The sequence below is a fragment of the Dipodomys ordii genome, unplaced genomic scaffold (genome assembly GCF_000151885.1).
Source record: "Dipodomys ordii isolate 6190 unplaced genomic scaffold, Dord_2.0 Scaffold13, whole genome shotgun sequence".
NCBI classification, from domain to species: Eukaryota; Metazoa; Chordata; class Mammalia; order Rodentia; family Heteromyidae; genus Dipodomys; species Dipodomys ordii.
The window spans coordinates 10,807,561-10,826,716 of NW_012267229.1; the positions used below are offsets into that span (position 1 = coordinate 10,807,561).

The 19,156-nt window shown below is 45.3% G+C and overlaps 1 protein-coding gene across 4 annotated transcripts in view; it reads left to right on the plus strand.

Annotated features, from left to right (window-relative positions):
* Nucleotides 1-18,904, plus strand: part of Ubox5 (U-box domain containing 5) — a 41,757-nt gene extending 22,853 nt beyond the window's left edge. For 2 of the 4 annotated variants that reach the window (XM_013010943.1, XM_013010944.1), the window contains exons 2-6: nt 3,067-3,237; nt 5,778-5,872; nt 7,280-8,480; nt 12,944-13,105; nt 18,482-18,904. In XM_013010943.1, coding sequence (XP_012866397.1) covers nt 5,819-5,872; nt 7,280-8,480; nt 12,944-13,105; nt 18,482-18,690 — 1,626 coding nt within the window. In that variant the 5' untranslated portion in view covers nt 3,067-3,237; nt 5,778-5,818 and the 3' untranslated portion in view covers nt 18,691-18,904. The remainder of the gene's footprint in view (nt 1-3,066; nt 3,238-5,777; nt 5,873-7,279; nt 8,481-12,943; nt 13,106-18,481) is intronic. The other 2 variants (XM_013010946.1, XM_013010945.1) reach the window with 2 other exon arrangements.
* The last annotated feature ends 252 nt before the right edge of the window (nt 18,905-19,156 follow it).

A 19,156-nucleotide genomic window follows, 5' to 3' on the forward strand; every position in this document is an offset into this window, starting at 1 on the left:
ATATATATATATATATATATATATATAAAATCTTCAAAAGTAGCCTTGAACAACCTTGCAAGATGCTCAGTAATACAATATATGAATTATCCATTTTCCTCCCTTTGAAGACTATCCCTCAAACTAAAGGGAGAAAATATCAAGGAACAAACAAGAGTATCCTTTTTTTTTTTGGTCGGTCATGGGACTTGAACTCTGGGCCGGGGTGCTATCCCTGAACTCCTCTTCAGCTTAAGGCTAGCGCTCTACCACTTGAGCCACAGCACCACTTCTGGTTTTCTGATGGTTTATTGGAGATAAGGGTCTCATGGACTTTCTTGCTCAGGCTGGCTTTGAACCATGATCCTCAGATCTCAGACTCCTGAGTAGCTAGGATTACAGGCCTGAGCCACTGGCGCCCAGCTTTGAGAGTATCCATTTATTTCTAAGTAGCTTGTACCTTGATGCTTATTTTTGCTGTTTTCAGGCAGCCATTTGCAAAATAGCTCCTCATGTAGTACAAAAAGGACATGGGAACACATCAGCCAAAGGAAAAGGAGCCCTTGAAGGATGAATCGTTTCTAAGTGGTTCAAAATTGCTTTTGTCATCTAGGAGGTTAATAGTAGACTTCATTAGTGTCATTTTTCCCCCTTGATTATAAGCTTTCTACTACTTCTTTCTGATCAGTAGGTTTCAAACTTTTTTGGAAACCCTTAGAAATGCCTTTTATGTCTAAACTTTGAATGAATGAATAAACCGAGTCTCTGTCTGTCAGTCTATCTTTATCTATCTATCTATCTATCTATCTATCTATCTATCTATCTATCTATCTATCTATCTATCTATCTATCTATCTATCTATCTATCTATCTATCCTCTACATAACAGAAGCAAAGGTTTCAAAGAATGATGCTTACCCTTATGTGTGGTACATTCTGATATTTCCTTTCTGTTCTACTTAATTAAAAAAATACTGTTTAAAGCCGGGCACCAGTGGCTCATGCTTGTAATCCTAGCTACTCAGGAGGCTGAGATCTGAGGATTGTGATTCAAAACCAGCCCATTTAAGAAAGTTAATGAGACTCTTATCTCTAACAGCTGGAAGTGTTGCTGTGGCTCAAGGGGTATAGAGGACTAGCCTTGAGCAAAACAAAAAAGCTCAAGGATGGCACCCAGATCCTGAGTTCAAGCCCTAGAATTTACATCAAAACAAACAAATGTTTATAACTCAGTTAATAGTGTTTGTAAATTCTTGACCTGTAGATTTAAGAATTTTGTTTCAGCAAACAGAGGTCATTTAAGCCCCTTCAGATGACATTCAAGGCCTTCCTCATACTCCTGTTTCCTCTAGCCCAGTGATATATTCAAGCCCTGTATGGTGCTGTATGTATAGTCCCATCTACTTAAGAGACTGAAGTAGAAAGATCACTTGAACCTATGACTTTGAGACTAGACTAGGAACAGTGAAACTGCATCTCAAAAGAAAATCTGCAGCCATTTAAGTGGGAGTTTTATGTTTTGTTTTTTGTCAGTCATGGGGCCTGAACTCTGGACCTGGGCACTGTCCTCAGCTCTTCAGCTCAAGGCTAGAGCTTTACCACTTGAGCCATAGCACCACTTCCAGCTTTTTCTGCTTATGTGGTGCTGAGGAATTGAACCCAGGGCCTCATGCATGTAAGGCAAGCGCTCTACCACTGAGCCACCTTCCTCCCTAAATAGTATTTCTTGAAAAAAAAAAAAAAGTATTTCTTGATCTTGCCTCTTACAGTCCTTCTTTACATGATTGTATCTAGGACTCTTCCTCTTCTCTGAGATCCTGTAGTTAAGCATATATTCTCCAGTGTACCCTTACGATGTAGCAGCTGTCCCTCTTCGGAGTTGTTGCTGTACCTAGTATTACATCCTAGTTGTTTATACCAATTTTCTCTATATTATCCCAGTTTTACTCTGTGCTGCCAAACACAAGCACAATTAGCCATAGTTCAAATGTTACTCTTCTATATTCTTCCCTGAGATCTGAGTATACTTTAAAATATCAAGACTAACAATAGGAAAATACATTTCATGCTAGATTTAAATATATGCTTTATTTGTACAAAACTGAAACAAAAACTTCATGACATAATGCTACTTAAAATGTTTACCTTAATATTATAATAAGGGTTGCTGCTGAGGTAAATACTTACCAAAAGGAGATGATTTATACCCCATCCTGTTCTAAAGTGATTTTAAGAAGACTCATAACAAAACTCATTCATAACAAAGTATGACATTGACATATGACATAAAAATAAGTAGAGATTTTAGGGCAAGAGACATTTGAGTGATAAGTTACAGATTTGACTCTGGTTTTATAGAAGCCAAAGTAAAAGAACTTGACTTTTGATCATATGGTAAATACTGACTTGTTTGTGAAAAGCAATTACTATAGTACTGAGATGGAAGGATACATTTCTTTGTGGGTCTTCAAGAAAGGATCCATGTGGAACAGAAAATGATAGTTATACCTGCCTAACAAAACAGCATCCAGCCTTACAGAGACATGTCTTACACAGGAAGGATATCTTCTATTAAATTGATGGTTTTCTTTCTTTTTTGTACTGATTCTGGGGTTTGAACTCAGGGCATGGGCAATGTCCTTGAGCTTTTGTGCTCAAGGCTTGCTCTCTACCACTTGAGCCACACTTTCACTCCTAGCTATTTTTGGTAGTTAATTGAAGATAAGAGTTTCATAGACCTTCTTGGCCATGCTAGCTTTGAATTGTGATCCTTAGTGTCTCAACCTATTGAGTAGCTAGGATTAAGGCATGAGCCACCAGTGTGTAGCTTGTTGTATCTTTGATCAGATTTACCCTCAAAGGATATGCTTTAGATATTCAAATATGGTTCTCAGCTAGTGTGTTCCGTTACCGTGGTGTTCTTCAAGTTTTCATGGATTGGTTACTGAATTTGTTTTCTAGTCACTGTCACTGTTGGGGAGTGAACCCAGAGCTTCACAGCTGATGGGCAAATAACTTACCACTGAAGGTAAGGTATATGTCCAGCCCCTAATTTTTGTTAATGTGTTGCATTTATTCTTGCTACAGTTGCGGATCCAAAATGCTGAGAAATTTGTGATATAGTGGTATTGGATATGCCTTGCAACAGCCCCCAAGGTTACCCGGGAGAAGGATAGAGCTGCCACTTGGGCTGAACTGAAGAGAATTAACATTGGATTGACTGAAGGCTTTGGATATATTCCCTCACATTACATTTTGGTAAGTACTGTGGAGAGCAACTAGCTTGATCAGTTCTAGGCTCATATACTTCAGTGATAATTAGTAGAGTTGACTACCTCTCTGCAAGGTAGAGCAGCTTCATCAGGTAAGATATTTAATTAGAAGACTCATCTCCACACAGGTGGGAAGAGGAAGGGTGAACCCTGTTAAAAAATTTTCCTTACAAGCTAGCACACTGGCTTAAAATTCTCGTATTGGAAGGTAGAGATCAGAATTGAAGTTCGAAGCCAGCTTAGACAAAAATGTATGAGAGCACATCTCATCCAATAAAACTCTACTGGACGGCACATAAACCTATCATCCCAACTATAAAGGAGATAAAATAGGATGATTATTAGTCCAGGCTGGCCTGGGCAAAAAACATAAGACCCTATTTAGAAAGTACTTAAAGCAGCTGGGTGCTAGTGGCTCATGCCTGCATTCCTAGCTAATCAGGAGGCTGAAATCTGAGTTGTGGTTCAAAGCCAGCCCAGGTAAGAAAGTCTGTGAAACTCTTATCTCCAGTTAACCACCAGAAAACTGGAAGTAGAGCTGTGGCTCAAAATGGTAGAGATGTTAGCCTTGAACAAAAAAGCTCAAGGACAGAGCCCAGGCCTTGAATTCAAGCCCATGGCCAACCAAAAAAGAAAAGAAAAGAATAAAAACCCTAAAGCAAAATTGCTAGGGGTACAGTTAAAGTGGTCGATTACCAGCTTAGCAAGTGTGAGATCCTAAGTTAAAACCCTAGTATTTCTGGGCACCAGTGACTCAAGCCAATAATCCTAGTTACTTAAGAGGCTGAGAGCTAGCCGGGCGCTGGTGGCTCACGCCTGTAATCCTAGCTACTCAGGAGGCTGAGATCTTAGGATCGAGGTTCAAAGCCAGCCCGGGCAGGAGAGACCGTGAGACTCCTATCTCCAATAAACCACCAGAAAACCGGAAATGGCGCTGTAGCTCAAGTGGTAGAGCGCTCGCCTTGAGCTGAAGACTGAGGGACAGAGCCCAGGCCCAGAGTTTAAGCCCCAGGTCCGACAAAATGAAAGTACAATCTCAGTGATTCTTTATATTTTATTTTATTGGCAGTGCTGAGGTTTGAAGTCAGAACATTACACCCCCTCAGCTTACTTGCTCACAGCTGCCTCCCGCACTGCTACTTAAGTCACACTTCCAGCCCTGCTTTTTACTAGTTATTTTGGAGATGGATTTAGACAGACTTTTCTGTATAGTCTGGCTTTGAATGGTATTTCAGCTTCCTTAGTAACTAGGATTAAAGGTGTGAGCCATCATTTCCTGGCTTCTCTCTCTCTCTCTCTCTCTCACTCACTTGCTCACTCACTCCCTTGCTCTCTTTGTGTGTGTGTGTGTGTGTGTGTGTGTTTACACGCACATGTGTGGACCCTGGGGCTTGAACTCTGGCCTGGGCACTATCCCTGAAGCTTTTTTTTTTTTTTTTCTTCCTTTCTCAAGGCTAGTGCTCTACCACTTAAGCTACAGCTCCACTTCCAGCTTTTTGGTGGTTGATTGGAGATGAGCATCTTATGGAGTTTTCCTGCCTGGGCTGGCTTTCAACTGTGACCCTCAGATCTCAGCTCCTAAATAGCTAGGATTACTGATATGAGCCACAAGTACCTTGCTTAATTGTTTTGTGTTAATAAGAAAATATTAGGGCCAGGCATGATGGCTCACATTTCTAATCCTATATACTCAGGAGGCTGAGATCTGAGAATCGCAGGTCAGAGCTAACCTGGGGAGACAAAAAACTGGAAGTGGAGATGTGGCTCAAGTGTTAAGCGTGTCAGTCGTGGCAGGGGGGAGCCAAACAAAAAGCCAAGCAAGAGCAGGAGGCTCTGAGTTCATCCCTCCACTCCCAATAAAAATCGTCAGTGAACTCACAAATATTAAATGACAAAGGTGCTTAGCACCACTGTGACTATTTTCTGTGACCTTTCCCATTCTAGGCTCTCAGGATTTTGTTTGTTTGTTTTTGAGCCTAGCCACCTTTATCCCTGTCCAGGAGGGAGCTCCTATGGCAGCACTGGCAGACCTTGCCTCCATCAGGTCTTCGGTATAACATCAGCTAGAAAACTAGCAGTCTTTGCCAGGATGAGAAGTCCGCAATAGAAATCTTCACAACCTGCAGTGTTTAGTTATCCCCCAACATTGTGTTTAGGATGCATAGAGAGGATGGACTACGAGACATTGTATTGCAGGTTTTGTTCTATGATTCCTTTTTCTTTTCTTACAGAATTAACTCCTAAAAGTTTAGAACTGAGCTTTTTTTTTCTTTTTTTTTTGGTTGGTCGTGGGGCTTGAACTCTGGGCTTGGGCGCTGTCTCTATGCTCTTCAGCTCAAGGCAAGAGCTCTACCACTTGAGCCACAGCACCACTTCTTTTTTTTTAGTGGTTTATTGTAGATTCTTATCTGCCCGGGCTGGCTCAGTCTCCTCAGTAGCTAGGATTACAAGGCGTGAGCCACCAGTGCCCGGTGCCTAGAACTGAGCTTTAACTTGTCTAATACCAAGTTTCATTTTTTGTTTAAGGCTGTTTCTGATGCTTGGAATCTATCCTTGCAGCCACAAAGATGGTAATAAATCTTTGTCTTCCGCAATTCAGACCAAGAATTCACTGCAACAAGGTAAACTGAAGATGTACACTTCAGTATTGAGTATATATTTTCTCCATATTCTCTCATGTATATGGAACTTCATTTAAGCTTACTGTACTTTCACCTTTAGATTCTAGCAGATAATATTTAGATAAGCATGGAGCAGACATACCTCTAGAAGCATAAAGCACCATGTGAGGAGATCTGTAACTCATTTTGTGCTGGGATATTTTTATTTTTTTGGTCTTTTCATTTTTGGTACTGGGGATCGAACTTGCTAAGCAAGCACTTTGCCATTCAACTACATGCCAGTCCTTGTCACTGTGTAATTCCTTGGGTGATCTCATAGTGCTACCCAAAGTCATAGCAAAGGTAGTAATACTCTCTTTCCCCTAATTCTTTTACTAATTTTTTTTCTTTGTTTATTTGTTTTGAGATAGAGTCTAACTATGTGGCCCAGGCTGGTCTTAAAGCCATTCATGATCTTTCTGCCACAGCCTCCTGAGTGCTATTATAGGAGTGAGCCTCCACACCTCCACTCTCTTTTGCTAATTTCTAATGCTAGAAGCAATAGTTTGTATTTGTAGTTTAGACTCCTCACTATATATTACTGAACGTTTGGTTCTGTTTTGTTTTGCTTTTTGTTTTGTTTGATACAAGGTTTACTGTGTAGTGGAGGCTTTGTTTTGCTTTTTGTTTTGTTTGATACAAGGTTTACTGTGTAGTGCAGGCTAGCCTCAAACTCATATCATCCTGCTTCAGCCTCCCATGTGCTAGTGTTACAGGTATGTGCCACCACGCTTGGCTTGCCATTTTTATTTGAATTTAAATAAAGAATTTAAAAAATAAGGCAGAATGTATATAACCTAACTTGTATCCTCCTGTCTTCACATCCTAAATGCTGGGATTACAGATGCCCACCCCACGCCCAGCTTGGGGACATAGTTGCCTAGAGCTTTTGATGTGATTTTGGGTACTTTACTAAAAAAACGTAGACAGTTCAGTTCAGTAGAGGAAATTTGAAAGTGAGGAACTCTAAACTTCCTTAAGGAGTTTCTTTGTTTTGTTTTTTTTTTAGAAGTGAAAAGTTCCTACCTTGGTGTCATTAGCTCACACCTATAATCCTAGCCACTCAGGGGGCTAAGATCCAGAGGATCATGGTTCAAAACCAGCACAGACAGAAAAGTCTGTGAGTCTCTCATTTTCAGTTAATTATCAAAAGCCATTGTAGAGGCATTGTAGTAGAGGGCCAGCCATGAATGAAAAAGCTAAACAAGAGTGTGAGGCCATGCATTTGAGCCACAGTTCTGGAAAAAGAAAGAAAGAAAGAAAAATGAAAAGTGACATTAAAGACAGATGACAGCACAGCTCCTTAATTCTTGAAAATCAGTTGTTTTCATTTGGATCAGCATATGTCCTATATGTCATTAAATCTAGATCTCAGCTGATGGCTATGAAGTTGAAAATCTCATCTCTGAAGACCTCACAAAAAGAAGCCATGGTTTTAGGACCGAGTATTTCATTAAGCCACCAGTCTTTGTGACAGTTTCCTTTCCTTTTAATGTGGAAATCTGTAGGATTAACATAGACCTCACAGCTGGGGGAGGCCAAAATGTCACTGGCCTGGAAATGTACACATCTGCCTTACCCAGCAGAGCCTCTTGGAGTTCATCTGAGTGCCAGGCACTGGGCCTATCTGAGCCATCTGTCCCGGACAAGGAAGCATTCACCTTGGTAGGCAAAGTCTTACTGAGAAACCAGAACCAAGTAGTGTTCAGCCACAGGGGCTTCAAGGCCAGGCCACCTTTCAGCCCAGTGGAAGTCACACTGCCCTCTCCTGCTGTTGTAGCCCAGGAGCTGTGGAATAAGGGGGCTCTTTCCCTTAGTCACGTGGCCCACCTCAGGATCTGCATCACCCATGTGACAGGCAGTGGCATTCCTTGCATCAAACGGCTAGAGGTATGGGGTCAGCCAGCCAAGACCTGCTCTCAGGATGTGATAGACAGTGTCCTGTTAGTGGCTTCAGAGACCCTACCTCAAGTCTTAACTTTTCAGACTCCATCCTTGCCCATGGAGAGTGATTGTGCCCCTGGGGGCCAGTCTGAGCACCCACAGGCCCCCTCGGGCCTCCAGGGGCTGGCTAAGGAGATTCAGGATGTGCCTGAGGAGTTTCTGGATCCCATCACCCTCGAGATCATGACTTGCCCCATGCTGCTGCCCTCTGGCAAGGTCATCGACCAGAGCACCCTGGAGAAGTGCAACCGTAGTGAAGCTGCGTGGGGCCGGGTGCCCAGCGACCCTTTCACAGGTGTAGCCTTTACTCCACACTCCCAGCCCCTGCCCCACACTTCCTTGAAAGCCCGCATTGATCATTTCCTGCTCCAGCACTCCATCCCTGGCTGCCATCTACTTGGGAGAGCACAGACTGCATCAGCAGTAACCCCTTCTATCCTTGCCCTGTCTTCTCGGAAAAGGAAGCTAGAGGAAGCTGGACAGGCCTCGAATAGCAGCCTTGGTACAAATGCTTCCTGTTTCTCCAGCATATACCCTCTGGTCTCACCCACTACCTCAGAACACACCACCAAGAAGATGAAAGCCATCAGTGAGCTTGGCCTGACGTACATGGACTGTTCAACAGGTAACTCCCTGTCCTGTGTCCATGGCTTACAGACACTAGCCGGTCCTCCTTAGCTATATGCTTTGTAGCTTAATTGTCAGGCCACTTCCCATGCTTCTTTCTCAGTCTGTAAGATGCTTTGTCTTTGTCTTCAGTTCTCAAAATGTTTGGAGGCCATGGAGGAGCTGTATGTGTTTTTATGCCTTGGCTCCATCTGCATTTTTCCCCCCCTTCATCTAGTGTTAGTCACACTGGCAGGCTCACCTGCCTCAGGCTCCCTTCTTGTGGCATGGCTAGGTCTACACTTTTTTCTGGCTCTAGTCTCCTTGGTCACTCCTGAGAGGAGAGACACTTGTCCCTAGAGCAGACTTTTCTGAGGACATCTTTTTGGCTCCTCAGGTATCAGTGGACTCCTCCAGGGTGTCTTTTGACCTTCACAGAGGAGCACTGGCAGAGCTGCCTCACCTCCCCATGAGGTGCCATAGCACCCAGAAAAGTAGGAAGATTCCAAGTTGGAAAGAAAAGCTATCCCAAAGCAGCAGACTGCAGTGTTCCTGAGTATCAGATTTAGGCCTTCTGGCTTCCTGCCTCCTCCCTAGTGCTTTGCCATTAGGACCTCTGAAGCTGAACATGTTTAGTAGCTTTGCTTAAGCTTGACTTTTCTCCCCACTTACCCTGCCCAACTTCATGTGCTTATTGAACTCAGTTTAGGAGCCGTTGCTGAACCCCATGTTCATTTTCATATCCTGAGGCCCTGCACAAAAGTCTATTGTGGTTTTCATGTGTTCCAAATAAGACTGACAAGGAATATATTAAATCTAGTAAAAGACAGGAGGAGCAAAGAAAAACAAGGAACTATAAATTAAAAATGTCTTTTCAACTGAGGACAGCCTGAACAGAAAGTCTAATGCCTTGATTAGGATATTCTCTTCAAGGCAGTGAATGACTTAGGGCAAATACTGATTAAAACAGAGAATAGAGAAAATTGGTAAGATCTTTCAACTACAAAATTGAAGCAAGAGGAATTTTTGGAATCTAAGATTAGGTAAGAGTTTTAAAGATGATTTCACAAAAGAAGTCTTTATACTACTTTATCACTATTCTATTTTTACTAAACTTAACCTTAACACTAGCTTTGTAAAAATAAGCAATATATTAATATAGTTTTAAAAAGTGAAAAAAAAATTTGTACACACAAAATGAAACAACCAGTCCTCTTTCCTCCTTTTGATGGGCAGTTAAGTTGTTTCTCATTTGGGGGATATTAAAGATAGTGCTGCACAGAATTAACTGTACAAATACAATTTTCCATCTCTGCAGATGTCTCTGTAGGACATGATCTTACATTTGGAATTTCTGAGTCAAAGGATAGATTCTGTAAGTCAGACAGATGTTGGTGAATTGCCCTTTGGCCATCTCACCAGTGATGTGACATTTCTCATGGCTCTACTAACAGTATTGGCAAACTGTTCACACTGTTAATTCACAGGTTAAACAGTGTCGTGTATTGCTTTAATTTCAAACCTCTTATTAATGAGCCTTGAGCATTCCTCACATGATTTAAAAAAAAAAATGGTCTGGGAAGGTGGCTCAGTGGTAGAGCGCTTGCCTTGCATGCCTGAGGCCCTGGGTACGATTCCTTAGTACCACATAAGAAAAAAGAAAAAAGCCAGAAGTGGCACTGTGGCTCAAGTGGTAGAACGGACTCCTGAGTACTGAGATTACTAGTATTTACCACTTCACTTAGTCTCCTATCCCTTTTTTTTTTTTTGGTCAGTCCTGGGGCTAGAACTCTGGGCCTAGGTGCTGTCCCTGCACTCTTCAGCTCAAGGCGAGCACTCTTCCGCTTGAGCCACAGTGACACTTCCAGTTTTCTAGTGGTTTATTGGAGATAAGAGTCTCATGGGAGCTGGGAAGGTGGCTCAGTGGTAGAGCGCTTGCCTTGCATGCCTGAGGCCCTGAGTTCGATTCCTCAGTACCACATAAGCAAAAAGAAAAAAACCGGAAGTGGCACTGTGGCTCAAGTGGTAGAGTGTTAGCCTTGAGCTGAAGAGCTGAGGGACAGCGCCCAGGCCCAGAGTTCAGGCTCCATGACCGGAACCCTCCCCCCCCCCAAAATAAAAAAAGAGTCTCATGGACTTTCCTGCCCAGGCTGGCTTTGAACCGCAGTCCTCAGATCTCAGCCTCCTGAGTAACTAGGATTACAGGCATGAGCCACCAGCGCCTGGCCTCCTATCCCAGTTTATCTTTTTTTCTTTTTCTTTTTTCTTTTCAATTCAAGACTGAAACTTTAACTTAGTACCTGATACTTTTACTCATTAGTAGCACTCTACCAACTGAGCCATGCCTCCAACCCCTCCTCCAATTTCCCTTATTTTTTTATCTTTTTTTATTATTCCTAGGAACTCTTTGTATATTGTGAAGTCTAGCCCTTTATCTTTGATGTGAGCTGAAAATGCATTTTCCCAGTTTGTTGTCTGATGGTAGACAAAAGCAAGGCATCTTTGATCAGGCTCTTTTGTAATTTTTTGCTTCATAAAAGAGAAGTTGGGGGCTGGGAAGGTGGCTCAGTGGTAGAGCGCTTGCCTTGCATGCATGAGGCCCTGGGTTCAATTCCTCAGCACCATATAAGCAAAAAGAAAAAAGCCGGAAGTGGTCTGTGGCTCAAGTGGTAGAACGCTCGCCTTGAGCTGAAGAGCTGAGGGACAGCGCCCAGGCCCAGAGTTCAGGCCCCACGACCAGACCAAAAAAAAAAAAAAAGAAGTTGGGCTGGGAAGGTGGCTCAGTGGTAGAGTGCTTGCCTTGCATGCATGAGGCCCTGGGTTTGATTCCTTAGCACCACATAAGCAGAAAAAGCCGGAAGTGGCACTGTGGTTCAAGTGGTAGAGTGCTAATCTTGAGCTGAAGAGCTGAGGGACAGCATCCAGGCCCAGAGTTCAGGCTGCATGACTGGCAAAAAAGAAAAAAAAAAGTTGGAAATTTTTATTTTCCATACTCTGAAACAATTTCTTAGTATTAAAATAATCTGTACTTTACATGTTTGGAGACTGTCTTGGATAACAGTTTATAATACTATGGGAGATAGCTTAACAGTTTGTTGTTGTTTGTCAAGTCGTGGGGCTTGAACTCTGGGCCTGGGTGCTGTGCCTAAGTTCTTCAGCTCAAGGGTTGAGCCACAGTGCCACTTTTGGTTTTTCTGGTGATTAATTGGAGATAAGAGTCTCCTGGACTTTCCTGCCTGGACTGGCTTTGAACTGTGATCCTAAGATCTCAGCCTCCTGAGTAGCTAGGATTACAGGCATGGGCCACCAGTGCCTGGCTTTAACAGTTTTTTTTTTCCTAATGAAAATTAGTTTAAATTGTATCATTCTTTAATTTCCCATTTTTCTCTAGAAGGTTATGCAAATACTGTGCATTATAATCGCTATTTGTCTAGATTTGAGAATAAATTTTAGCTAACGACCCCCAGAAACTCTGGAAGCATGTTAAGTACAGTAGGATCAGATGGGAAGAAAAATACTTAGCTCCATGGTATTGGCCTTGACAGGCTTGGTGTGATAGAGGGCCACACTAAGCGTGCTCTTTTAAGGCCCCAAGTTGTCTTTGTATGTACTGCAAACTGTAATAAAACATGCTAGTCCCTTTTTGGGACCTGCCACCAGACAGGTCCTGAGCTTTCTTTCTTTCTTTCTTTCTTTCCTTCCTTCCTTTCCTTTCCCAGTCGTGGGGGCTGAACTCTGGGCCTGGGCACTGTCCCTCACCTCACAGCGCCACTTACAGCTTTTTCTGCTTATGTGGTACTGAGGAATCAAACCCAGGGCCTCATGTATACAAGGCAAGCACTCTACCACTGAGCCACCTTCCCAGGCCCCTGAGCCCTTTCTTGCCCAGCCATAATTTGGCTTTCTGTTGCTCACTTAACCTAGATGGTGATGGCCTGGTCAGAGTGAGTAACCAAGGTTGGTCTACATGCTTTACTTACCCGCAGAGAAAGGCCACAACACCTACAGTGGGCAGGCAAGCAGCTCTGCAGGGATAGGAACTCCAGAAGGGAAGATATACATAAATAGAAGACTGTCTGCTGGGGAGGAAAGATGGAGGCAGGGGGCAGAAGTACAGAGCCTGCCCATTGCTTTTCCCATTTCCTTAGCCAGCAGGAGGCCTTTATAGAAAGACATATTCAGGGGCTGGGGATTTAGCTCAGTTGGAGGGTACTTACTCAGAGTGTTCAAAGCCCCCCACTCCATGAAAAAGAAAAAAGAAAGGCAGCTGCAGTTCTCTAGCAGTGCCACAAGGTGGCCCCCTCCTGCCCAGCTATTGGGGTTCCCAAGGCTGTGCCATATCCCTGGGAGAAAAGAGGAAGGAATTTCTTTACACTTCTTTAATTCTGAAGTTGGAAGCGCTATTTTGTAGTCCCCAGAAGACTTGTGGCTTCTCTTGCCAAACTTCTCTCTGGATGTTGTGGTCTACATATCTCTTAACAGGTCCAGTGTCTCATGAGCAGAAGCTGTCACAAAGCTTGGAAATTGCCTTGATGTCCACCCTTGGCTCCATGCCCTCCTTCACCACCCGGCTGACCCGGGGGCAGCTCCAGCACCTGGGCACAAGAGGGAACAGCACTTCTGGGAGGCCAGGCGCCATCTCGGGTAACCTGGGCCAGCCATCTGCCAGGGGTCGTAGAATGAATAGTTTGTCTGTGCAGGATGCTGGGCCTGGTCTCTCGGGGCTCTGTGTGTCTGCATGACCAGCTCCCCTTTCATTGTAATTTTCTCTTCTTCAGGGAGAAGTGGCAGGGCTACCAAGGCAGGTGACTCTTCACAGTCAGACCTGTCATTCTGTGGACTCTGGTCCACCTACTCTCTGCCGAGTTTTCTTCATAAGATCCAATGTTTATTATTCTCTCCTGAGGATTTTTTTTCTTTTTTGCAGTGGCAGGATGGGTAGTATTGGTATTTGAACTCAGAAACTCAGTCTTGAACATGCTTGGACAAGTGCATTACCACTTGAGCCAGTCCTTTTGCTTTTAGTTTAGGGGTTTTGTGCTTTTGCCCAAGCAGGCCTTAAACCATGATCCTCCTGTCTTCGCCTCCTGAGTAGCTAGGATTACAGGCATATACCACTGTGTCTAGCGCCTTTCTCTTTGTTTTCCTAATCTAGTTTGTCTCCCATCCAACATCTCCCATCAACATAGAAGGGTAATGGAATATTAGAATTTGTTCAGATACAGATGAGAAGACCTGACTGGAATGCTGGGGTGCTGTATAAGATGAAACTGCAAGTACTTGATAACTCCTGCTGATGCAAACCTGTGCCTTCTTGTGTGGTCTGGATTCTAGACCATCTCCCTGTCTTACTTCTGCCCATTCTGATTGTTTCTACCTTAACTGTTACTAAGAACTTGCCTGTCAAAGCTGGATGCTGAGTGCTTCCCAGATACTCAGGAAGCTGAGATCTGAGGATTGATATTTGAAGCCATCCTGAGTAAGAAAGTCTGTGAGACTCTTATCTTGAAAATAACCAGTAGGAAAACAAAGATAGAGGCACACCAGCTAAGCAAGCACAGAGTCCTGAGTTCAAACCCTGGTACTGCCCTCTCCCCCCAAAAAATAGTGACTGGCAGCTTGCCCCCTAGCGTCTTGTGATGTAGCAGACTAGTGTCACTTTTTATTTTGGCCTTCAGATGACATGACTTCCCTATCTTCAGTAGTTTCCCTTCACTTTTTTTTTTTTTTTTTGTCGGTTGTGGGGCCTGAACTCTGGGTCTGGGCGCTGTCCCTCAGCTCTTCAGCTCAAGGCTAGCACTCTACCACTTGAGTCACAGCACCAATTCTGGCTTTTTCTGCTTATGTGGTACTGAGGAATCGAACCCAGAACCTCATGCTTGTGAGGCAAGTACTCTACCACTGAGCCACCTTCCAAGCCCTTTTTTTTTTTTTTTTGCCAGTCCTGGGCCTTGAACTCTGAGCCTGGGTACTGTCCCTAACTAAGCTCCTTTTGGCTCAAGACTAGTGCTTGAGCTACAGCACCACTTCTGGCTTTTTGTGTGATTAATTGGAATTGGTGAGTCTCATGGACTTTCCTGCCTGGCCTGACTTTGAACTGCGATCCTAAGTTCTTAGCCTCCTGAGTAGCGAGGATTACAGGCCTCACTGAGCCACTAGTGCCCATGTCCCTTCACTTTCCATTACCAACTTCTCTCTCTATCACACTCTGGCCCTGGACCCTCTTCTCTCTGTATTCTGTCAGACTAGTGAAAGTTCATTTGTCTAATACTGCCCCTGTAGCTCCTGCTTCTCTTTGGAGCTTAGACCCTTGTTCATGACAGCTACTTCCTAGCTTCTTCTCTTCTCACAGGTATCATGATTAATCATTCTAATTGAGTTGTCCTGTCTCCCCTCCAAGGCTTTCTTTTGCCCTCCTTCACTTTTGTAAAGAACTATTTTTTCGGGGGCTGGGAAGGTGGCTCCATGGTAGAGCGCTTGCCTCGCATGCATGAGGCCCTGGGTTCGATTCCTCAGCACCACATAAGCAGAAAAAAGCCAGAAGTGGCGCTGTGGCTCAAGTGGTAGAGTGTTAGCCTTGAGCTGAAAAGCTGAGGGACAGCGCCCAGGCCCAGAGTTCAGGCCCCACGACTGACCAAAAAAAAAGAACTTTTTTCCACCTTTGTGAGCCTTTGACATGGAAGTCTTCCCTGGTTTCTGACAATTCCAGTGAGTCTGCTTCATGCCCCTCTGCAGTACATCGCAGGTTAGTCTCTGCTGTGAGTCCCCGGGCCGCCAACCGGCCGCCAGCTCCTGTTCTCTCTCCTCTGGCTAGTCCTTGCAGTAGCTCCTACTGCTCCCCACAGCCACCAGCCATTTCTTTGTATCCTCCCAGAGCATGCCATTGAACTTAGAGTAACTCTGAGGTCCTGCATGCTCTATGGATAGTCTGTCTTCTCTCAGTTTCATCTGAGATCACACTGTCACTCACTGGTCACACCCTGTGTCTCCCGAGTGTGGCACCCCCCCCCCCATGGCCTTTGTTTTCTACCTGGTTTGTGCTAGAGAGAATTAGGGCCTTTTATGTTTCTGTGATACAGGTACGTTTTGTTGTTGTTTTTGTGTCAGTACTCAGGTTTGAATTCTGGGCCTCAGCTCTTGGAGGGTACTCTATCACTCAGTCTATGCCTCCAGTTCAGGTTTGTTTGCTGGTTAATTAGAGATAAGGGTCTTTTGGATTTTTTTGTTCTGGCTTGCTTCAAACTGTAATCTTCAGATCTCAGTCTTCTGAGTAGCTAGGATTATTGTCATGAGCCACCAGCACCCTCAGGTGTGGGTTTTTTGTTTTTGTTTTTGTCGGTCTGGACCTGGGCATTGCCCCTCAGCTCTTCAGCTCAAGGCACGTGCTCTACCTCTTGAGCCACTGCACCACTTCTGGTTTTCTGGTGATTAATTGGAGATAAGAGTCTCAAGGGCTGGGCGCAGGTGTCTCACGCCTATAATCCTAGCTACTCCAGAGGCTGAGATCTGAGGATCTCGGTTCAAAGCCAGCCCTGGCAGGAAAGTCCATGAAACTCTTAAAGTCCGTGAAACTCTTATCTCCAATAAACTGCCAGAAAACTGGAAGTGGTACTATAGCTCAAGTGGTAGAGCGCTCGCCTTGAGCTGAAGAGCTGAGGGACAGCACTCAGGCCCAGAGTTCAAGCCTCACAACCAACAACAACAACAAAAAGTCTCAGGGGACTCAGGCAGGCTTTGAACCTTGATCCTCAGATCTCAGCCTCCTGAGTAGCTAGGATTACAGGCATGAGCCACCAATGCCTGGCTTGCTTTCTTTCCTTCCTTCCTTTTTTTTTTTTTGGTCAGTCGTGGGGCTTGAACTCTGGGCCTGAGCGCTGTCCCTGTGCTCTTCAGCTCAAGGCTAGCGCTCTACCACCTGAGCTACAACACCACTTCCGGTTTTCTAGTGGTTTATTGGAGATAAGAGTCTCACGGACTTTCCTGCCTGGGCTGCTTTGAACCACAATCCTCAGATCTCAGCCTCCTGAGTAGCTAGGATTACAGGCGTGAGCCACCGGCACCCCGCTCTTTTCTTTTCTTTCTTTCTTTCCTTTCTTTCTCCCTTCCTCCCTCTCTCTCTCTCTCTCTTTTTTGGTCGGTTGTGGGGCTTGAACTCTGGGCTTGGGCACTGTCCTTGCACTCTTCAGCTCAAGGCGAGCTCTCTACCCCTTGAGCCACAGCACCACTTCCGGTTTTCTAGTGGTTTATTGGAGATAAGAGTCTCACGGACTTTCCTTGCCCGGGCTGGCTTTGAACCTCGATCCTCAGATCTCAGCCTCCTGAGTAGCTAGGATTACAGGTGTGAGCCACTGGCGCCCGGCTCGCTCTTTCTTTCTTTCTTTCTTTCTTTCTTTCTTTCTTTCTTTCTTTCTTTCTTTCTTTCTTTCTTTCTTTCTTTCTTTCTTTCTTTCTTTCTTCTGACTTTACTGAGCTTAGGGCCAGGGCAATCTCCCTTAGCTTTTTCACTCAAGGCTGGTGCTCTACCACTGAGCCATACCTTCACTTCTAGCTGTTTTGCTGGTTAATTGGAGATAAGATTCACAGGTTGGCCGCAAACCATGATTCTCAGATCTCAGTTTCCTGAGCAGCTAGGATAATAGGTATTATACTGGTGCGCTGCTGATTTATGTGATTCTTGGCTAAAGTGCATGCGAAAGACACCCATTTCTTTTAGGTTGCTTCATGTTTGGCTAAAGGGAAATTCCCAAGGCCAGGCACTTTTTCACCTGTAGCCTCAGGGATGTTGAGGCAGGGCAGCACTCTGTATCACATTGCAGCTGGCTTTCCAAGCCAAACTTCATGTCTTGGTAGGCATACTCTTTGTGTAGATGTCAGACCTATGTATCACATGCTGACTGAGCTCTGCTCTGAGGTGTTTTGCTAGGCCCTGAGAACAGAGAAAGAATCTCATTTGTCCTCACCCTTAAGAGGTTCCTAAGGCACAGTCATGTAACTGGTAGCATGAGAAGAGCTAAGAGCTCAAGAGCACAGGGAAAGGGTCACAAGCCTCTCTAGTGTGCCTAGAGGCTGTGTGATCTGAGCTACAGGATATTATAGGCACAATCTGAAGACCAACAGCCTCCAAGTGTACAGAAGAGATTTGAAATGACTGGACTCTAAAGGCCAAGCGTGGATGCAAAGGCAGGGAGGCTGGGTAGGCCATGCAAGGGCTCGAGGAGTGCCCCAATTCGTATGGAGAAGTGTAGGATCAGGTTGTGCTGGTGAGACAGAGGGTCACAGGTTCAAGGAAAGATGGTGAGGACAAAAATGCAGGAGTAAGCCAGGGAGGAAGGGACACATTGAGCAGCCTGGATGGTAACATGGAAGTAGATGGGGGGAGGGACTTGGGGTTCAAGAACTTCTAGAGCAGTTACCATCAACTGGGAATGAAGAGTTGGACTCCCTAGATAAGGGAAGAAGGCAAGGGCCCCAGGAGAGGAAGAGTCCCAGGTGAGGCTGGTGGGGGTCAGGGAGTGCTCTCCTTGCTCAGGAGGCCTTTGAGAGCTGTGCAAGGGAGGAGCTGCCCAAGAGGCTGTGGAGCACAGGAAGACTGAGGGGCTAAGAAGGGGCTACAGATAGACAGGAGCCTGCCCCCTGGTAATTTCCCTATGCCCTGTCCTCCCCTGGTCCTGGTGTCAGGAACCTTTGTGCTTTTCCTTTCCTGGTATCATGCTGAGCTGTGCTGTGCTGTGCTGTGCTTCAGCTTTGGCAGGAAAGAACCTTGCTGAGAGATGGGGAAAAGCCTTATCTTACTACTGCCCAGCTGCTCTCAGACCCAGCTCTTCTCCAGCAGTCATAGGAATAGCACCAAGACTTGGTCAACAGTGGCAGAGAAGAGTCTCCCTAGGTCCAGTTCTGCCACCTCTCCTGCCAGCTCAGCTCAGCTAGGGTGGGCTGGGGAGGGACAAAGCCAGACTGCTGTGGAGCCTGGACTGAGGAGCAGCCATCCCTAACCTGGCCATTCTCTTCTTGATTCACCAGAGCAGTCCAGGGGCGATGTTGGTCCTGAATGTGCCTCCTGCAAAAGAGTATTTTCTCCCTACTTCAAAAAGGAGCCTGTGTACCAGCTACCCTGTGGCCACCTCCTCTGCCGGCCCTGCCTGGGTGAGCAGCAGCGCGCTCTGCCCATCATGTGCACAACCTGTCAGCAGCCAGTCGCCAGCCAGGATGTGCAGCGAGTCCACTTCTGAGTGATCATCCTCAACCTGAGGAGCCCTGTTGCTAGGAGGAGCCGAGGGGAGTCAGGAGCAGGGCTCAGTGCTCCTGTGACCTGGCTGGTGCAAGCACATAGTGGCCTCTTTCCTGGGACTGTCGCACCTCACTGTACAGCATGGTCACCAAGTGGGGAGCACTCCACTCCTGGCTCGGGTGGCAGCAGGATAAAAAAGCCATAAGCTGGGCTTTCCCCAGCCAGAGCCGGGCCCCAGGGATCTCCTGCTGAGGGCCCCTAAGCTATCTGCACACACCTTCTTCTAGCCTTGTGAGTAGAGCACAGTGGACTAGGGCTCGAGATCTCACAGAGATCCTCTGCCTCACAGTCACCCAGAAGTGGACCACAGTGGGAGTTGTGGAGCACATGACCCAGTTTCCCCAACTACCACCACCACCACCACCGGCAGATAGCAGGTATCATCAGAGCCTTAATAAAGTAATGGT